The sequence below is a fragment of the Mirounga leonina genome, unplaced genomic scaffold (genome assembly GCF_011800145.1).
Source record: "Mirounga leonina isolate KUSES-001 unplaced genomic scaffold, KU_Mleo_1.0 Mir_170, whole genome shotgun sequence".
Taxonomy (NCBI): Eukaryota; Metazoa; Chordata; class Mammalia; order Carnivora; family Phocidae; genus Mirounga; species Mirounga leonina.
Window position 1 is genome coordinate 29,505,481 of NW_023270433.1, and position 20,513 is coordinate 29,525,993.

At 39.6% G+C, this 20,513-nt stretch overlaps 1 protein-coding gene across 1 annotated transcript; it reads left to right on the plus strand.

Moving 5' to 3' along the window:
* Window positions 1–10,471: 10,471 nt before the first annotated feature.
* On the plus strand, window positions 10,472–16,829 carry BAAT (bile acid-CoA:amino acid N-acyltransferase). Its single transcript, XM_035016666.1, is given in 3 exon segments — window positions 10,472–10,937; window positions 13,536–13,738; window positions 16,233–16,829. Coding segments are annotated over 3 exon segments (1,266 nt in total).
* Window positions 16,830–20,513: the final 3,684 nt, after the last annotated feature.

Genomic DNA, 20,513 nt, shown 5'->3' on the forward strand with positions numbered 1-20,513 from the left:
TTTAAAGGAGATGATTATTTCAACCTTTTATCTTTTCTGTCACTTTTTTTTGAGAGAGAGAGAGGGAGCATGCACTCGAGTGGGGCAGGGGACGGGGTGCAGAGGAAGAGAGAGAGAAAATCTTAAGCAGGCTTCACACTCAGCGTGGAGCCATGATGCAGGGCTCAATCTCATGATCTGAGCTGAAATCAGGAGTAACTCAGGCACCCCCTTTTCTGTAACTTTAAAAGTGGTTTTGAATACCTATGGATGTCCACTAGGGTGGTATTTGTAGACTTTGGTGTAGATACTCAATTTGTGGGAATTACTCAAATAGCTAGTTACCAGATAGTTCTGAACTACAGATGTTAAATGAAGAAGTGATTAAATTAGGAATTATTTTTGTTTAGACTTTAGATATGGCTAGAGAGTAGTAAGACAGAGAAGGAATTTCGTGTATATTATCCTGACTATTTAATAGTTCTGGAAGAAAAGTGATAGTTTTTATACAAAGGAAATTGCATGTATTCTCTTTTCCAGGGTGACTACTTTGAAGAGGGCAAAAATCAGGTGGGTGTATAAATTCTGGCATATTAATAAAATCGGTTACATTGTAGTTGTACCCTATAAATGTCATCAGCAGACAATCAGATTTTTAATAATCTGTACATTAAAGATCTTAAGTTTCTGAAGTCCTGGAGCTTAAATATCAGGGCTGATACATTCCTTCTATGTGAGAAGGTTTCAGTATGGAAATAGTTGAATTTAACTTACAGGATTTGATTATCTCATTTCCCACACAACTTTTACTTCTGATCTGGAAACACAGAAAAATGTGCAAAGGGCATAATGGAAGTAATAGATGCTAAAGGGAATGTGGAAAAACACTTGGTTTCACCTGGAGAACTGCAAAACCAGGCTTCATATGGGTGTAAAGGCAGAAGAAATTACTTCTTTGTAACCTGGAGCAGTGTTTCTCAAAATTTAATGCACATATGAATTACTTGGAGATCTTTTTAAAATGCAGATTCTGATTACATAGGTCAAGAGTGGGTCCTGAACTTCTGTATGTCGAAAAAGCTCCTAGGCAATGCTGTTCATGTTTTGAGTAACAGGGCCCTAGACCCTAGTATTAAAGTGGGAAAGTACCATCCCTGAAGCAGCGGTCCTGGAAAGTTGAGCTAGTGGACAAGATAAACTGCACATCCATCAATAACTAGAAGGTGTCACTGTTTGACAGTCCAATACAATAAATCTATCAGAATAATGAGCTTTAGTTTTCCTGAAAAGGTTACATTGGGTTTGCTAACTTGTTTACTGAGGTAACCAAGCATGGTGTAATTATAAATGGTTTACATTTAAAAAAATTAAGTGATTGCTGTATAAAAGAGTTCTCAATTATTGTTAGCTGGGCCTTTGAACTCAGTAAATATACTTACATAAAACCTGGTAATAAAATATTCAGGGTTGGGGCGCCTGGGTGGCTCAGTTGTTAAGCGACTGCCTTCAGCTCAGGTCATGATCCCAGGGTCCTGGGATCGAGTCCCGCATCGGGTTCCCTGCTCTGCGGGGAGCCTGCTTCTCCCTCTCCCACTCCCCCTGCTTGTGTTCCCTCTCTCGCTGTGTCTCTCTCTGTCAAATAAATAAATAAAATCTTTAAATAAAAATAAAATATTCAGGGTTAATAGAAATAGATTTGCAGAGACGGTATGTATTTTAAGCCACATAAATAGACTTCTTTTTTATTTTAACATCATTTTTCTGATTATAAAAGCACATTTTTAAAAATTTGGGAAAGACAACAAATACCATTTTTGTCTTACTACTCAGATAATCACTAAACAGACTGGCGTATTTCCAAATGAAAAGAAACTTTTTTCCTGTATTTTAAAATTTACTGTCATATTGTCCTGTTCCCTTCACTCTGTGAGTGTTTCTACTTATTTTAAGGTAGTCTTGGGGCACCTGGGTGGCTCAGTTGTTAAGCGTCTGCCAGCTCAGGTCGTGATCCCAGAGTCCTGGGATCGAGCTCCGCATCGGGCTCCCTGCTCAGTGGGTAGCCTGCCTCTCCCTCTCCCACTCGCCCTGCTTGTGTTCCCTTTCTCGCTGTGTGTCTCTCTCTGTCAAATAAATAAAATCTTTAAGATAGTCTTAAGAGTAACAAATTTGACTAATAACATACTCCATAACTGGATGTTAGGTACAGTAGTCCCTTCTTAACCATGGGGGGGGGATACATTTCAAGGTCCCCAGTGGATGCCTGAAACCCTGGATAGTATTGAACCCTATATATGCTATATTTTTTCCTATACATTCAGACCTATGATAGTTTAGGCACAGTAAGAAATTAACAATAACTAATAGTAAATAGAACCATTTTAACAATATGCTGTAATGAAAGTTATGTGAAGGTGATCTTTCAAAATATTGTATTATATTCACCCTTCTTATGATGTGAGATGATAAAATGCCTATTTGTGATGAGATGAAGTGCGGTGAATAACCTAGGTGTTGTGATGTAGAATTAGGCTGCTATTGACCTGATTTACATCAGAAGGAGGGTTGTCTGCTTCCTAATGGGGGTTGACCACAGGTAACTCAAACTGGAAAGTGAAATTAAGGGTGGGGAGGACCACTGTAATTTTTCAACCAATATGCTATTACTCGCTTCGGCAGCACATATACTAAAATTGGATATTTAAGTTATTGCCAGTTTTTTCCTTTTATTTGTTAAAATCTGGCTTTTTTAGTTCTTTGAGTATTGGTCTGCCATAAAACTCATCAGAAGTGGAAGTCGTTCCACTGTAAATTTCTTGACCTTGAACCTAGGAATGGGCAACTTGGTCCTGCTTCTTTGTTTTTTCGTTTTGTAAATATTAATCTCAAGTCAGACTTTTGGCAATATTTTTTTTAAGCAAGCTCTACACCCAAGGTGGGGCTTGAACTCATGACCCTAAGATTAAGATTCACATGCTCTCCTGACTGAGGCAGCCAGACACCCCTGTCCTACTTCTTTGATTTGTAATCCCACTAGCATGTGTTCTGTGTATCCTAGAGGATTAAATGACAGGTAGCTTGAACTCAGTCATACCTGCACACATGAACTTAATCTTATCTGCAGTTATTTTTCTATCTTATTTTTACTAGGTTATTTCACAGTGCAAGAGTCCTAAAATTTTTACGTGAATGATTTCTAAGTTCAAAAGTAGTCTCGGGACGCCTGGGTGGCTCGGTCGGTTAAGCGACTGCCTTCGGCTCAGGTCATGATCCCGGGTCCTGGGATCGAGTCCCACATCGGGCTCCTTGCTCTGCGGGGAGCCTGCTTCTCCCTCTGCCTGCCTCTCCCCCTGCTTGTGTTCTGTCTCTCTCTCTCTCTGACAAATAAATAAATAAATAAATCTTTAAAAAAAAAAAAAAAAAGTCTCAACTTCTGAGTCAGCAGAATTCCAATGTTGGTTGTACAGTAGCAAACTCAGGAAATTATTAAATTCAAAATATTTAACACTGATGTAACACTAATCATACATTGTTCATATTCAAATTTCACTGATGTCCGAGAAATGACCTTCATAGTAATTTCACCCCCTGATGCAGGATCGAATCTTGGTTCATGCTTTGCATTTTTGTTCTCACCTTTACTTAATCTCCTTTACTTTGAAACAGTTCTTCATTAAATTGTATTTTACAAGGAATTTATTCATTTCATCTAAGTTGATGAATTAGTTGGCATACAATTGTTCATAATCTTTTATTTTTCTTTTAATGTCTATTGGATCTGCAATGATAATCCCTGTTTCATTTTGGGTATTTGTTATTTTATTCTTTTTATTTGATCAGTCTGGCTTGTAGTTTATCAATTTTGCCGGTCTTCTCAAAGAACCAAATTTGTCTTTGTTAATTTCTTTCTATTGTTTATTTTCTATTTCATGGATAATATATTTTTCTTATTTCCTTCCTTCTACTTACTTTGGGTTTACTTTCCTCTTTTTTTTTTTTTTTTTCCTAGCTTCTTAAGGTAAAGACTTGGGCCATTGATTTTAGATGCTTTTCCAATATAAGTCACTAAAATTATAAATTTCCCTTTTTTAGCTTTAGCTTCATCCTACAAATATTTTCATTTTGTACTTCCATTATCACTCAGTTTAAAATATTTTCTAATTTCTGATGTGATTTCTTCCTTGATCCATGGATTATTAGAAGTGTGTTTGATTTTAAATATTTGGGAATAAATAAGGAATAAGATATTCTACATATTTTATTCAGTTCTAATTTAATTCCATTATGGTCAGAGAACATACTCTGATTTCAGCATTTTTGCATTATTAAGATTAACTTTATGTCGCAGTTTATGGCTTATCTTGTTGAATATACCATGTGTGCTTGAAGTTGTTGGGTTTAATGTTCTATAAATAGCAATTAGGTGAAGGTCATTGATAGTGTTGTTTAAATTTATGCCTTTACTGTTTTCGGCAAGTTATTCTATCAGTTGCTGAGACAGGAATGTTAAAATCTTAACCATGACTATGGAATTATTTATTTCTCTCTTTAATTCTGTCAAATTTTGCTCCATATATTTTGAAATCCATTATTAGGATTTATGATTTTTATGAACTTGTCATTATTTTTTTATTTCTGTTAATACTCTTGATATTGAAATGTAATTCATCTGATATTAATAAAGCCACTTTGGGTTCCTTATGCTTAGTGTTGTATGCTATATTATTTTTCATCCATTTACTTGCAGTCTATCAATGTGAAGTACATTGATAATTTTTCACTACAATCCTGACTTTTGGTAATCTCTTCCTTGCTTTTGTTGAAAAATTTACAAGTATGTTCTGTAGTTTTTTTGGCATATATAAATTTATGATTCATTTATAAATTTATGACTGGCATCTAACACTCAATATTAAGTTTGTGAAATTCACCCAGGGTTATTGAATGTAGTTACGATTCTTTTATTTTTATTGCTTTGATTCGTTTATTTTTAATGCTGGGCTTTGTAGTATTCTACTGTATAAATATACCAAAATCTATTCATTTATTTTATTGTTAATGGACATTTGGTTGTTTCTAGTTTTTAATATCTTGGAAAATGCTGCTGTGAATATTTGTCTACAATTCCTGATGCATCGGTGCACACATTTCTGTTGGGTATATCTCTAGAAATGAAATCGCTGGATCAAAGGTCATTCATATTGTCACATTTAATAGATAGCCAAATTTCTAAAGTGATTGCACCCATTTACATTCATTCCTCTAGCAGGGTTTGAGTCTTGGTGATCCACTTCTTAACCAACTCTTCTTCTTTTCAGAATTTACAATTTTTGCCAATCTTACGGGTATAAGTATACCCCATGATTTAAATTTGCATTTTTAATTTTAATTTTAATTTATTTATTTTTTTAGAGAGGGAGAGAGTGCTTCATTAGTTTGGTTAGACTGCAAAGACCTATTTGAGGTTTTGACCGATAAGACGACTCTAGATAGTGCCATTCTTTACTGAGGGGAAAGGAAGGTTCAAGAGGAAAAATCCCGGTACTTTTTAGCTTGTAATCAGGGCTATCTCTTTTGGGCTGGTTGTAGAAGGGTTAAAGTCTCAGGTCTTGAATGAGAAGTAAAAATAGATTCTTAATTTCAGTGTTTGGAATTTAGCAGTTCATGCAGACAAATAGTCTTTTTGTTCATTTATAACCTCAGCGATGGAGTTGAAAAAAGTGCTCTGTTGGAGTTTGTTTAGAAAAGATATCAATAGGGACTTGTGATTATGAAGATATCAAGCCAGAATTTATATTTACGAGGGAGAATGACTCAAACTATTTGTTGACTTTTCTTTATTCTATCTTCCCCCATCTCCATTAATATTTCTCTTTCTAAAAACTGTTTCCTAGAATATTACAGAAGAAACTCTTAGTCTGGGATTTTGAATTGTGGTCCTATTTTTATATTGTTTGAAGGATGATTTTTCTTTTAATGGCAGATGAATGGCTTGTTAGAATTACATTATGTGAAAATATTTCTTAAAGGTCATATGTATTTATGCAATTCAGAAATGCTTTCTGGTAGTGAAATGTAATAAACAGGGATATGAAGGAAAAAGTGATGATGTTTGAAAAGAAGTAAAAGTTGAACTAAAGCTAATGACTTTTCATTTACTTTTTTTCTGTTTGGGAACACTCCTTGATCCATGTGATATTTAAGTAGAAACTTAATGGATAATGTATGGAAGGAAGACTACACCTTTAGGCTTACTTAGTGTAGGGACTGTGTCTAATCTCCCTGTGATTATCACAGTGCAGACCCTTGATAAAGTCTTATTGAACTACTAATGAATTTGACTAAGAGTTGGAGATATAAATTCCATTCCTGACTCTGCCATGTGTTTTTGTTTTTGTTTTTTTTAAGATTTTATTTATTTATTTGACAGAGAGAGAGAGTGAGCGCAGGAACATAAGCAGGGGGAGTGGGAGAGAGGGAAGTAGGCTTCCCACCGAGCAGGGAGCCCGATGTGGGACTCGATCCCTGGACCCCAGGATCATGACCTGAGCCGAAGGCAGACGCTTAATGACTAAGCCACCCAGGCGCCCCATCTGCCATGTATTTCTGTGTGCCTTACGTATACTCAATTTCTTGAATATTTTTACAAGGGAAATAGGGTACTTTTGGGCTATAAAATCACTTGTTTTTAAGCTTTTCAGGGAAAAATGTCTTATTCACCATCAAATTCTCATTTTCAGTACTTGTCTCTCTGTAGGCTCATTCTCATCAGCATGTATTCATGCCTGTGTCTATCCCATCTCTCTCTCTCTCTCCCTCTGAACACACACAAATTAAAAACAGAGTACAGTGTTAGCAGATACCGTCAATACCTTGCCTGTATATACTTCCCCTAGTGGCATTAGTGCGCAGGCCTGACTCACAATATCAGACCTTGGATTCCTGTGCCTGATAGTTTTTTTTGGGCCTCCAGAGTCCACTTTACCTCTCAGCATGGCAGGCTGGAAGTGGTGGGAAATTAAGGCTCCTTCCTCCCCGCACCACTCAGCCCTCAACCAACCATTTATTGGACACTTCCGTGGCTCATCTGCACTCATGTTTCCTGGAAACCCCTCAAAGTACTCTACTTGCTTACCAGTTCTTATCTCAAGGCAGGCTTCTCGAGGAATGCAAGGTAGGACACGAAGCGAACTCTTGACCCGTCCTTCAACTACCATGCTATTTTGCTTCTTATTCTGGAATAATTAAGCTGTCACGTTCATTCCTCATCCCCATTCTTACCAGGCAGTCTCCTCTCTCTAAAAATGCACAAGGATTTGCACATGGTATAGCGAATAGCAGTTTCAGATCTGAACTTGCTTAAATTATCAATTGATGATTGTCTTTCCATTAGCCTCCTTCACCCCCCTGATCTATAACTATTAAGGATTTGATCTTACACAGTTGTGAGAGCTGGTTTAGTAGTCTCCAAAAAGTTATTTTCTTTGCAACTGAGGCTGATCTCACTGAGCCCTGTCCTGATGTCCAACCCACAGAACATATGAGCATAATAAATAGCTGTTGAACACTTTTAAGTTTTTGAGTGGTCTATTACATAGCCATAGTAACTGGAACACCTGTTTCTTTTGGGGTTACTTAAATATTTGTGTATGTGTGTGTGTGTGTGTGTTATTCTAGAGAATATAATAGGTACCTGAGAAGTCTAGCTCTTGGTTAAAAACTTACATGTGATTTTCCAGAACTGACTATAGGCAATTACAAAGGCTTTAGTTGGCAAGCATCATGGTGGAATGCTGCCCTTCCAGCACCAGACTTGGGGTACAGCCAGTGCATGGCAATCTCTGGAAAAAGTTGGAAGCAAAGACTCAGGCCACTCCGTAGTTACTGGTCTCCCTAGTCATTAGTCACACAGGCCCATCATATTCTCATATTTGCCCTCCCTGCCCAGGAGCCCTCATTATAGCTCTATCAGGCCTTTGCTCAAGGTCCGAAGTCTTCTCCAGGTATGTGTGCTGAGGGGATGCTTGAAGACACTTTCACTGACTCAGCAGCCAGTTATTTTCTACTGCTAGCCTTTCCCCTCACTCTTGTTTTTTGCTTGCTGCTTTCATCAGTACTCTGACACCCAAGCTGCTCGGCTTTCTCTGTCTCCCTGGGCTCAGCTGAGCTCCTAATAGTACCTTTAAGTTGTTACGGTCTGCCTGCAAATAAGCTTGTGTTGCTTGAAAAATAGTAAGATGATAATCTTACAACAGTATAATTCTATTTACTCCATACCCACCTTTTTGTCATTATATTTCTAAACCCCACAAGACATTATTTTTATCTTAAAGTCTTTTAATTGCATTTAAATACACATATATGTGTGTATGCATATTAAAGATTTTTTTAAAGATTTATTTATTTGAGAGAGATAGCATAAGCAGGGGAAGGGGTGCTCTCTATGTCTTCTAAAAAAAAACAAAAACAAAAACAAAAAAACCCACAACAACCAAGTTCTTGTCTGATCATTCCACCCTCTTGGCTATGTTTATGCGTCTTCCTATGGACTGTTTGCTCTCATCATGATTAGGGGTCAATTTTCTTCATTCTGTTGTGTCTTGTCATTTTTAAAATCATACTCCAGATATTTCATATAAAAGAAATGACTAGAATAAGTAATATTTACCTCAAGAAAAGAGCAAAGCCCTAATCTGTCAGAAAGTTAGAATTAAGGGCTAAACCAATCTGACCTGTGGTTGAGCTGGGTCTGAGCTTTGTTGCAGCTTTGTCTGATTCAGTGCACCCCTGCCTTCAAATATTTTTGGGTATGGGATTAGGCCCTTCTCATCAGAAGAAACTGGGTCTAAGCATTGCTGAACTTCTGGAGATATTTTTGTTTTTTTATGGCCATGTTGCTAGCTTTTCTCACTGTAGGATATTCCTCTCTGATTTATAATTCTTCTAGAAAGAGGGTCACTAAGGAAATTTCTTTGCTCTGAAGTCTCACTCCTGGCTTTCTGAGCCTGGGGAAATCTCTCTATTTGACTGTTCTCCCCATCCTTTGGAAGTTAGCTGCTTTGCTTTATACAAAGACCTGCAATGCCTCAGACAGATTTCTCTCAGCTCCTGTCTCTGCTCTCATTTTTTGATGTATTGTCCTAGAGCACATGGCCAAATCCTTAAGAGTTGGCACTTGGAGAAGGACTCTGGCTGGAGTTTCTCAGAATTCTAATCTATCAAACCAGCCCGCACACATCCATTAAAATTGCATTAAATTTTCTGTTGATTTCTCCTTATTTTTCTTTATGGGGGATTCTTTTTTTGCTGTTTTATCTTTGTAGAAGAGAAAGTTTCCTCTCTCCTAGGAGGAACCTATCACTCACTGGAGTTTAATTCATTTAGATTCCTGGCAATCTAGTGAGTTTAAGAAAACAAAAAAAATTTATTTTGTATTTATTCAGATAAGGTAAGGTTATTAGAATGGGAACAATGGTCATTTTTGTGGCTTTCTTCACACTAACCCAAAGGAGAAAGGCATTCCTTAATCTTCAAGAGGGAGATTGTGAAAAGCTTAGCAAATTTTTGTATACCTGAAGGGCTTGCCAGCATCTGGTTTTGCTTAGGACTGGGTAAGCCTAACTATGAAGCTGTGAGTATTTTTTCTTTAGGGAGTAATACATATGTCAGCCTCCTTGTTCTCCCCAAAGATTTTGCCCTCATTCTTTTGAGAAGACTTGTCAGTTTTTTATGCTCTGTTAGAGGTGAATTCTTAGAGGCCAGGCATTCTGTTTGTAGGACTTGGGGAAGGGATTAGTAACGGAGTCCCCAGTTCCATATATGTAGATGTTTAACAAATCCCGTTTTCTTTTTTTTAGATTTTATTTATTTATTTATTTATTTATTTATTTATTTATTTATTTGCGAGAGTGTGAAAGTGACCGCAAGCAGGGTGAGGAGCAGAGGGAGAGGGACAAGCAGACTCCGTGCTGAGCAGGGAGCCCAATGTGGGGCTCGATCCCAGGACCCTAAGATCATGACCTGAGCCAAAATCAAGAATCGGACACTTTAACCAACTGAGCCACCCCGGCACCCCAACAAATCCCATTTTCAGCTGCACATCTCATTCGTATCCTCCACTGCATCTAATTTTTCAAGGGCTCTGGACGGCCAATTGTGATACCTTCCTTGGATGTGTTGATACCATTCATGCATATTTAGCTGCTGCTTCCTCCACCCTGCTTCATAATTACTACAAAACATATCTACTTGTTTTATGTCTTCTACAAATTTGCCAAAAGCTCTCAGGTATCTTGCACTTGAAGATTATATCAGGATATTTGCTAAATAACTGGAGAGTTAGAGCTGAATCCCAAGCAGCCTGGTTTCTGGTCCAGTTTACCTTTCATTAACCTGATCATCACTGCCTTATTTTATTTTCCTATATATATATTTTTTATATCCAGGTTTTACTGCAAACATTACTGAGGATCCTCTAAGGTGCCACATTGTAACAATGATTCATCTGACAGCTACCCCTGCAAGTGCACTTATTGATGAGCCAGTGCATATCCGAGCTACAGGCCTGTCTCCCTTTCAGATAATGATTCTTCAGGCATCACTGAAAGATGAAAAGGGGAACCGGTTTCATTCTCAAGCCTACTATAAGGCCAATGAAGCTGGTGAGGTAGACCTGGAGCATGCCCCCTCACTGGGAGGTGACTACATAGGAGTCCACCCTATGGGTCTCTTCTGGTCGCTGAAACCTGAAAAATTTTTAACGAAATTGTTGAAAAGAGATGTGATGAATAGCCCCTTCCTGGTCCAAATAAAACTTTATGATTCAAATTTACTATTAACCGACATCGCTACCACTGCTCCAAAAGTCAGCCTGACTTTGGAGAGGTGGTACATAGCACTTGGTGTCAAACGGATCCAAGTTCGAGAAGGCCACCTTCGGGGAGCCCTCTTTCTCCCTCCTGGTGAGTAGAATTAACTTGGTTACTTTCATCCCTGTGTTCCCTCTTTTGAGTGCCTAATCCTTCTACAGGTTTAACTTGGATGTGGACAGTACCTAGTGTAGTCCTTTCCAGCCTTAGAATCAGGGCTAATTCTGGGTCAGAACAAGAATATGGTGATGCCCATTCCAACTCAAGTTTGATCTCAACAATTCTGGAGCTTGTCTAAGGATATGACTAACATGTAGTTTATGAAGTCCCTGCATTATGGGGTTTCATAGCTTTGGATTTATATGAAATCCATCTGTAGTGAAGCCTATCTGAAGACCCACATCCTGATATCATGGAACTGTGTCCCAGCTTCTTTTGGGAGTTCTGTCTTGCCTGAGTTTCAACTTAGATATAGGTCATCGCATGCAATAAGCTGATGATACAATGGACTGAAATACTGCAACAAATATAGAGGATACAAAGAGACTCTATATCCTCTAGTTCCATAAATATTGCATATTTATAGAATATTCCATAAATCCACAGATCATACAACCTGCTCCCTAACGGCTATAAAACCTACCAGAAAAGTCAGTTTCCCATAGTGATCTCCACATATCAATAAGTGGTTCAAAACATCTACTGGTACATTTCTCAGGATTTATTGTGGGCCTGAATGAAGCAAAGTTAATTTCCCAGAAGTAGCCCTCGACAGGTCCGGGTCTCAGGTATGTCCGAGATCCCCTTCTTCAGGCATGAGCTTTGATCCAGGACACAGCCATCATATCATCAGGACATACTGCACCTCTCTCTGCTTTCAGAAACACAATCACTGTGTAGAAGTGAGATGGGTAAAGGCAGCCTGAAGTGTTAGAGGTGGTTCCTGACAGCAAGAGTTATAGACGATGTAGAAGGAATAAAAGCTTCCCTTTCCAAAATCGTCATGACCCATGCAGTCGTTTGGATAAATCTCAATGTTTTTATACCCCTAGCATACAGACAACATCATTGTGTGTAGTATCAGGAGCTAAGTAGCACAAATGTCTGTCCACCTCGTTAGAAATCTATCGGTGCAGGCCTCCCACCTTGGGATCATGTGCTGCCTTAGAGGGTGCTATCTGTGAATCTTCTTGGACACTGCACATGCTGTGTGTCCTGCTTGTTCTGAGGGGGATACAAAAGAGCTTTGAGCTGTGTGGGGCCAAAAGAGGCTGAGTCAGTTCTCAAAATAGTTCTCAACTACAACATTCTTCCATGATAAAAGGCTCACTACTCTTAAGTCCTCCCTCTTCCTGTCAATCAGGAGATGAAAAGCATCTTTATTCATTTATTGAAGTGGTCTTTTAAACCAAAATATATTTAGTACCATTTTATTTCTCCTCTCAAGGTGAGAAAACATAGCAATGTTTTGTTTTGAAAATTCCCAATACTCCTTTAAATCAAATCACTCTTCTTTCTTTTTTATTTTTATTTATTTTTTTATTTTTAAGTAACCTCTTACTTACTTATCTCCTTAAGTAACCAACATAGGGCTTCAACTCACAACCCCAAGATTAAGAGTCGCATGCTCTACTGACTGAGCCAGCCAGGTGCCCCCATGGATGGGACCAGGCTTCCTTAGTTAAAATCACCTACCTGAGAATAGGGTGCCCCCAGTAAGTGCATCATAAATTTTTTTCTACTTTATTTAAGAAATTAGCTGCCTACACAGAGCGTGAGTATAGAATGATACTCTGACCATCCCTACTTTTTACCATGTGTTAAGCTGCAGTAATAAACATTGTTATTGCATGGAAGAACTCATCATTTACATCTGCTTGGCTGCAAGATTTCATCACTGTATAGTCAGATGAATGGAACAGAGCAGAGTTAAGTTGGGATTTTAGCTAAAATATTTATCTCAATAGCTTTTTTTGAAGTCATATACTTTTGAAGGCTTTTTTTTTTTTTTTGAGTTATATATACTTTGAGAACTTAGTTAAATCTATAGAAGCTTTCATTAGTAAAATGCACACATAGGGGCACTTGAGTGGCTCAGTTGGTTAAGTGTCCTACTCTTGGTTTTGGCTCAGGTCATGATCTCAGGGTCGTAAGATTGAGCCCCGTGTCATGCTCCATGCTGCACGTGGAGCCTGCTTAAGATTCTCTCCCTTTCCCTCCGGCCATCCCCGTGCCAGCCCTAGCCCAGGTTGCACGCTCTCTCTCCTAAAAAAAAAAAAGGACATATAAACCTATACTTTGCATACAATTTCAGGGCCTTCATTGATTTCCTAAAGCCTAATTGTGTACCTTTCCATAGTTTAAAAAGCCCTTGCGTAATTTCAATGGCTTTCTTTACACCAATACTATAGAAATGAACTACTGTGAGTCCGCAGGACCCCTTGGCTACAGAGATTAAACGTGTTCGGTGAACATGGTTCCCAATCAACCTTCCTGATATTATGTTCCATAAATGTATCCAATCAGCTTTAATTCTGCCCCAGATACAAGGCTGAAAACTTGGGGATTCTACTGAAAATTTATGCTTCAATTCCAGAATTTGTGATGCATTTCTTCGTGTTGTCGTATTTTTCTTCTCTTTTCCTTCCTTTCCTTTCATACCCAGTTCTGTGTTGTTTTGTTCTTTCTCAGGAGAGGGCTGTTTCCCAGGGGTAATTGACTTGTTTGGTGGTATTGGTGGACTAATTGAATTCTGGGCCAGTCTCCTGGCCAGTCATGCCTTTGTTGCCTTGGCCTTGGATTACTTTAACTATGAAGATCTGCCTTCCCAACCAGAAAAGACATAATTAGAATATTTTGAGGAAGCTGTCAACTTTCTCCTGAGACATCCTAAGGTAATTTTTGCCTTTTATTTTATTTTTTTAAATTTATTTTTATTTTTATCTTTTTTTAAAGATTTTATTTATTTGACACACAGAGACAGCGAGAGCAGGAACACAAGCAGGGGGAGCAGGAGAGGGAGAAGCAGGCTTCCCGCTGAGGAGGGAGTCCGACACGGGGCTCTATCCCAGGACCCTGGGATCATGACCCGAGCCGAAGGCAGATGCTTAATGACTAAGCCACCCAGGCGGCCCTGCCTTTTCTTTTAGTCCCTGTTTTTAAATAACCATAACACCCTGTGGCTTCCCTTAACTTCCAGGTATGATTCTCCTCAATGAACTTGAAATTCTATGACATATCCATATTATTCACATGATTTATTTCACACCCAATGTCTTTTGCTCAGAAAGACAAAACAGGAAGTTAGCCTGTGTCCATGATGGAATCAAAACACAATGGCTTTATTTATTTATTTTAAAGATTTTACTTCTTTATTTGTCAGAGGGAGAGAGCACAAGCAGGGGGAGTAGGAGAGAGAGAAGCAGGCTTCCCGCCAAGCAGGGAGCCCGATGTGGGGCTCGATCCCAGAACCCTGGGATCATGACCTGAGCTGAAGGCAGATGCCTAACTGAGCCACCCAGGAGCCCCTTAAACAGCTATTTTTGATGCATATGTTGGAGTTGTCTTTGAACTATCACATAGGTGATGTTACGGTGTTGAGTTTTCTGCTTGGCTTAGATGAGAAATGAGGAGGTTACGTGATTCTGCTGTTCGCTTTCTTAGCCTGGTTGCCCTTGTACTTGTTGCATGACTTTTCCATCAGTGTTCTTACCAGTGTCACTTAGATAGTCAATGCCTAATGAGACCTGGAAACGAGTTTTCTTTCCTAGGCTCTTAGTACTTGCACTAAGCCTGCTTCATGCTCTCTCTTCTGTGAGAGGAGAGACCACCCATATTTCAATTCCTTGTAGGTCTTACTTCTCCATCTGTTGATTTTAAGTGTCTTCTAAGCATTCTAAATTCCCTGATCCCAAATTTGGTGGCAGAAATTATAACAAGAGTTAGTGTTCTGCCAAAAGCCTGCACATAACTGAGTCACTTTTTTTGTTGTTGTTCATCCATGTTATACTTCCTTTTACTTTATCTTCCCTGGCCAAATCCATTCTGAGTTCTCACCTCTCATTGCCGAAACTATGACTCTATATCTTTTATATTAGGACATAGAACTTCAGAGCTTGAAAGGTCTTTTTAATTCAAAAGGAGATGATTGCAGTCACCCCTCTTAATATATAGGATAGGACCTCAGGTAGAATGTATTGGCCTTACAAAGAGGCTGAAAAAATATGTAGCAAAGGGGAATAGGTTCAGATCCATCAGAATTTATCCCCTGGGACTGGATACATGCCCCATAAAATGAGAATGGCCTCTATCATTCTACACTATACAGCATACAATCAATGCCTTTCCTTCTTGTTTGCTCCCATTGTCTTGGTATAAAGATCCAAATCGTAGCCTATTGCCTCTGAGAATCTTTCTCTGATCCTGCCTTTATTCCCTGCTAATCTGGAGTGGCAGCCTGGCCTATGTGCATTCTTATATTGCAGAATTTGTAAGCTACTCTAATTGTCTGTTTTTTTCCCTCCTGTCTCTCCATCTGGCCGTGAGTTCCTTGATGATAAGAGATGATTTACCCCTTTTCTTCCTCTGTGTCCCCCAGTGGTTAGTACAGTGTGGATGATCTAAAAGTGCTTGCTTGGGGCGCCTGGGTGGCTCAGTTGGTTAAGTGTCTGCCAGGGTCCTGGGATCCCAGGGTCCTGGGATTGAGCCCCGCATCAGGCTCTCTGCTCAGCAGGGGAGTCTGATTCTCCCTCTCCCTCTGCCTGCTTCTCTGCCTGCTTGTGTGCTCTCTCTCTCTCTCTCTCTGTCAAATAAATAAATAAAATCTTAAAAAAAAAATGCTTGCTTGATGACTGACGGTGGAAGAGGAAGCAGAGCCAAGCCTCCTTTATGAAACCTTCTCTAAAGGAGAAACCTTCCAGGGAAACCACAGCAGAGGTTTCTGCTCACATTTCCATGCTCTGTTCTACTAAACTCATTCTTTTTCTCAGTCTTTTCCTACAGAGTACTCTTTCCTCTGAACTTCTAGAGACCCCAGAATTGGTACAACAGAGTTTACTGATCAACTGTACCCTGACTCATATTATTCACAAGAGTTACGTGGCTCTTTCTTATTCTTCCTACTACATTGGTATTTCTTTAGGGCATTTTAAACTCAGCACCTAACACCAGGCTGAATCCATAGTATTTAATTTGGAAGGCCTGACATGTTCTTGAAGGAGTATTTTCTTTGAACATTCATTATGTATTCCAGAACTCTAGAACTGGGCATGTGGGTGGGATTAGTCCTTGCTTGGCTCCCACTGGTCATTCAAGTTCTTTGGTTGTTTGAGATGGTAGGGTTTTGCTATATGGTGGACAGAGTCAACATCTCATTTCCATTATTTTCAGGTCCTCGATCCAGGCATTGGGATAGTTTCCATAAGCAAAGGCGCAGAGATTGGACTCTCCATGGCTACTCACCTAAAACAAGTCAAAGCCACCGTGCTTATTAATGGGCCCAACTTCGCATTTAGCATTCCACAGGTATATCGTGGTCAGATAAGTCAGCCCTTGCCCTTCTCTCCACAATTGCTATCCATCAACGCCTTAGGGTTAGCAGAGTTCCAGCACAGCTTTGAGGAAGCTAGAAGTGAAGCTAGTGAGACTTCTCTTCTCCCGATTGAAAAGGCCCAGGGACATTTCCTTTTCATTGTGGGAGAAGATGATAAGAATATCAACAGCAAAGCATATGCTAAGCAAGCCACAGAACAGTTGAGAAGATATGGGAAGAACAGCTGGACCCTGCTATCTTACCCTGGGGCGGGCCACCTGTTAGAGCCTCCCTATTCCCCAAGATGCTGTGCCTCAAAGATCTCCAATCTCCACCTATTTATGCACTGGGGTGGAGAGGTGACCCCACACGTCGCTGCCCAGGAGCATTCTTGGAAGGAGATACAGAAGTTTCTCAGGAAGCACCTTGTTCCAGTTGTGACCAGTCAACTCTGAGAAGAAAAGATATTCCTGAGAAACAGAGAAGCAATACCAGACCTTCACTTGATTTTCATGAACAACATCTTTGATTTCTTACTGTGGGAGGTTATACTAAGAGAAAGCAGGAGGGTGACAGTGGTCATGTCTTGACTCTGGAAAGGGAAAATGGTTTCCATTTAATCAATATCATACATGGAGAGTTTTATATTTTTAAAAATTAAGTTTAGGGCTCTACCTGCCCTAAAATATTCTGGTTTATTATTATAGCAATTGTTTGGTGGGAAAAAAAAACGACCAAAATGAATGACAGAATCTCCTGGTTTATAAAACAGACATGAGTAGAATCAGGTGCTGATATTTGTTGACTTCTTAAAACTCAAATGAAATATGTTTAGATTTCTCATATTTGAAAATATGCTCATGGTTCATGGTTACTTCATTTTCATTGAAAAACTAGAGCTGGGTAAACGAATTTATTACTTTAAGGCAATATGGAAATGGATACGGAGGTAACGTGACTGAGTCAGCCTACAATCGATAATTCAACAAATGCTAATAAAAGAAAATAAAGTAATATTTGTGTTGAAACATACAGCATTTTGAGAAAAACAATCTGAGATTCACAGAATTGCACTTTGGGGAGGAGCCCTGCTGGTGTGGTTTGTGTGCCTTCGGGCTGGCAGACTGTTTCTGTAAAGTTCTACATAGCAAATATTTTCAGCTTTGTGGGCCATGAAGTCTCTGTCACTGTTGTTGAGTTCTGCCATTCCAGCACAAAAGCAGTATAGATAGGCCATAATGAACGATCGTGGCTTTGTTCCAATTAAACTTTATTTATGGACACTGATATTTGCATTTCATATAATTTTTACATGTCACAGAATAGTAATTTTCTTTTAATTTTTTTCTAAGCATTGACCAATGTAAAAGCCATTCTCAGCTTATGGGCAGCAGAAAAACAGGTTGTTGGCTGGATTTAGCTCACAGGGCATAGTTTGATGACCCTGGGTGTAAACAATCCAAATTACCTTGTCCAAGGTCAGATATGACGCATTTTCTCTAAGGGGCACGTCACAGCCCACATATTCCTGAGCTACTGAATTGCAGTGGATGGAAGTGGAAGGTGAGTGGGAGATAAGTGAAGGTGAACCAGTAAAAAAGGGTTTTGAATGATTTCGTAGGTGTGGTGGGGAAGCCAGTGAGGAATGAGAGTGATAGAAGTAATAGGAAGACACTTCATGGTATCTGCCTAAACTTTTTCCTTTCATCTGCTTTCTGATGCTCCCTCTGTTTAGAGTAAAATCATTCCATTCAGGATGAGTGAGGCTACTAGCCTCCCTCCTTTCTCACTCAGACAAGTTTTCACATTTTCCAGACCCAGTCAATCAGACCACGTCACTCCTTTGACACTAATAATCATGTAACTGCAATGGCTAATACTACCTATGCTGTATGCTACATAGTAACTGTGTAGGTTAGATGCCATATCATTAGTTATATACGCCATATGCTATATAATAGTTATCATAGTGAGTTTAATGGGTAAAATTATTTTTGTTTCCTGTTTTGGACTTTAGGAAGAATGCCTATGTTTATGAGATATGATGTTTGTGTTTGGTCTGATATATATCCCTTGGTTTACATTTTGTGGATTTTCAGAACCAAGAAGGTTTTGAATTTTTTTTTCATATATTCTTTTCCCCACCACTACTACTACAGAGGTTGGCAGGAATGCAGATCAAATAACCATTCTTGGCCAGCTTCTCTAAATATAACTGGTCTGATCTCCAGGCACTGACCTCTTTTTTTTTTTAAAGATTTTATTTATTTATTTGACAGAGAGAGACACAGCAAGAGAGGGAACACAGCAGGGGGAGTGGGAGAGGGAGAAGTAGGCCTCCCGCCGAGCGGGGAGCCCGATGTGGGGCTCGATCCCAGGACTCTGGGATCATGACCTGAGCCGAAGGCAGACGCTTAATGACTGAGCCACCCAGGCACCCCAGGCATTGACCTCTTGTGTGCACCGATAAAGTATCTGCACGTGGTTAGCTAATAGTGTGTCCTCTCAGCGTGGTCCAGGCCAGCTGGCAAAACCACTCTCACCCTCTGCTTTTGGCCCACCTGGCTTTTATTGTCCTTGCAAATTCTCTAAGTGTGAGTTGTGTCTTCTATCAGGTCCCTGGTAGATGCATATACCCCATCTCCTCTGTTAAAGGGTCAGCTCACACACGGCCACAACAATCCCAGGGCAGACTTGCTGACCTTCAGCTCTCAGCTGCCTTCCATGCCCATCACCTTGAGAATCTGGGAGCTTGCTGAACTCTTTCACACATCAGCAGTGCAAAGGGAGACTTGCATGTGCTATCTCCTTCTGCCTAAACACAATGTCCTGTTAACACTGTGCTTTTCAAAACTCCAAACAGGAAGCAGGAAAAAAGCTTCTGCGGATTTCAATTTCTCATAATCCATTCCCACCTTGGTCAAGGTTCAGACCTTCTCTCTAGGCGGGGTTGCCTTTTTCTGAAGGACAAGCCCCAGGACCTAGACTTAATGTAATAAAGCTTCCAAGGAAGAATAAAGCAATTACCGAGAACATCACTGCTGTGGGGGAGGCATTAATAAAGATCATCCTTGCCTTATAAGAAATAGGTCAGGGGCGCCTGGGTGGCTCAGTTATTAAATGTCTGCCTTTGGCTCAGGTCATGATCCCAGGGTCCTGGGATCGAGCCCCACATCAGGCTCCCTGCTCAGCGGGAAGCCTGCCTCTCCCTCTCCCACTCCCCCCGCTTGTGTTCCCTCTCTCACTGTCTCTCTCTGTCAAATAAGTAAATAAAGTCTTAAAAAATAAATAGGTCAGAGTACACAGATATAGCTAAACTCATGAAGGTGCTACTTAATGACAAGCATTTTTTGGAGTACTGATTTATGTCAGCCTTCTCATAGCTGAGTAATAGAGGTGCAGAGAAATTTTCATGATGAATTGATAGCAGGGCTGGAATCAGAACCCAGGGACTTAGACCTGAATTTTCTCTGTTACTCTGTGTTGAGATTTTCCCCCATGGCCTGTTAAACTCTATTCTCTGGAAATTTGAAATAAATTTGAGTCTATACATTAACACATTGTTTTGGTTGTTTTTAGCTTAGGAGGGCTAGAGACACTTCAAGTTCTATATTTACTCTGATTATGGAGAAATTTTTTAGGTTCTAATGATGACTAGGGACACTGTTGGGTCTACCATTGAGAAGAAGTCAGTTTTCCACTGATTGTTGCAGCTATGTGGAAGCTCAATGAAAGTACACCTGTAACTTTACCCCAGTAGAATAGTCTTCATTCCATAGTCACTAATTTTCACGCTCTTCTTCTCTCTCCTTTGAAGGAAACCAGAATATGTCACCCCAAAATATACCTCTTTAACAAAAATCAGCAGTTAAAAAAAAAACAGCAGATACAAGAAGGGCCCTCTGACCCTTCCTTTTTCCCTCCTGAAAGCAGGAGATAAAACTCCCAGATGGAAGGTGTCCTCCTTATACCAGAAGGAAAGTAAACTGCCCACATAGTTCAGTTACTTTTCCACAATTGTCTCTGTCTTTGTTCAAGCTAATATAAAAGCAACTATTTGCTTTTCTTTGGGTCTCATTCCTTATGAGGGCTCCTTATGAGGGCTCCTTATGTGGCTCCTGTGCCACATAAAACTTATA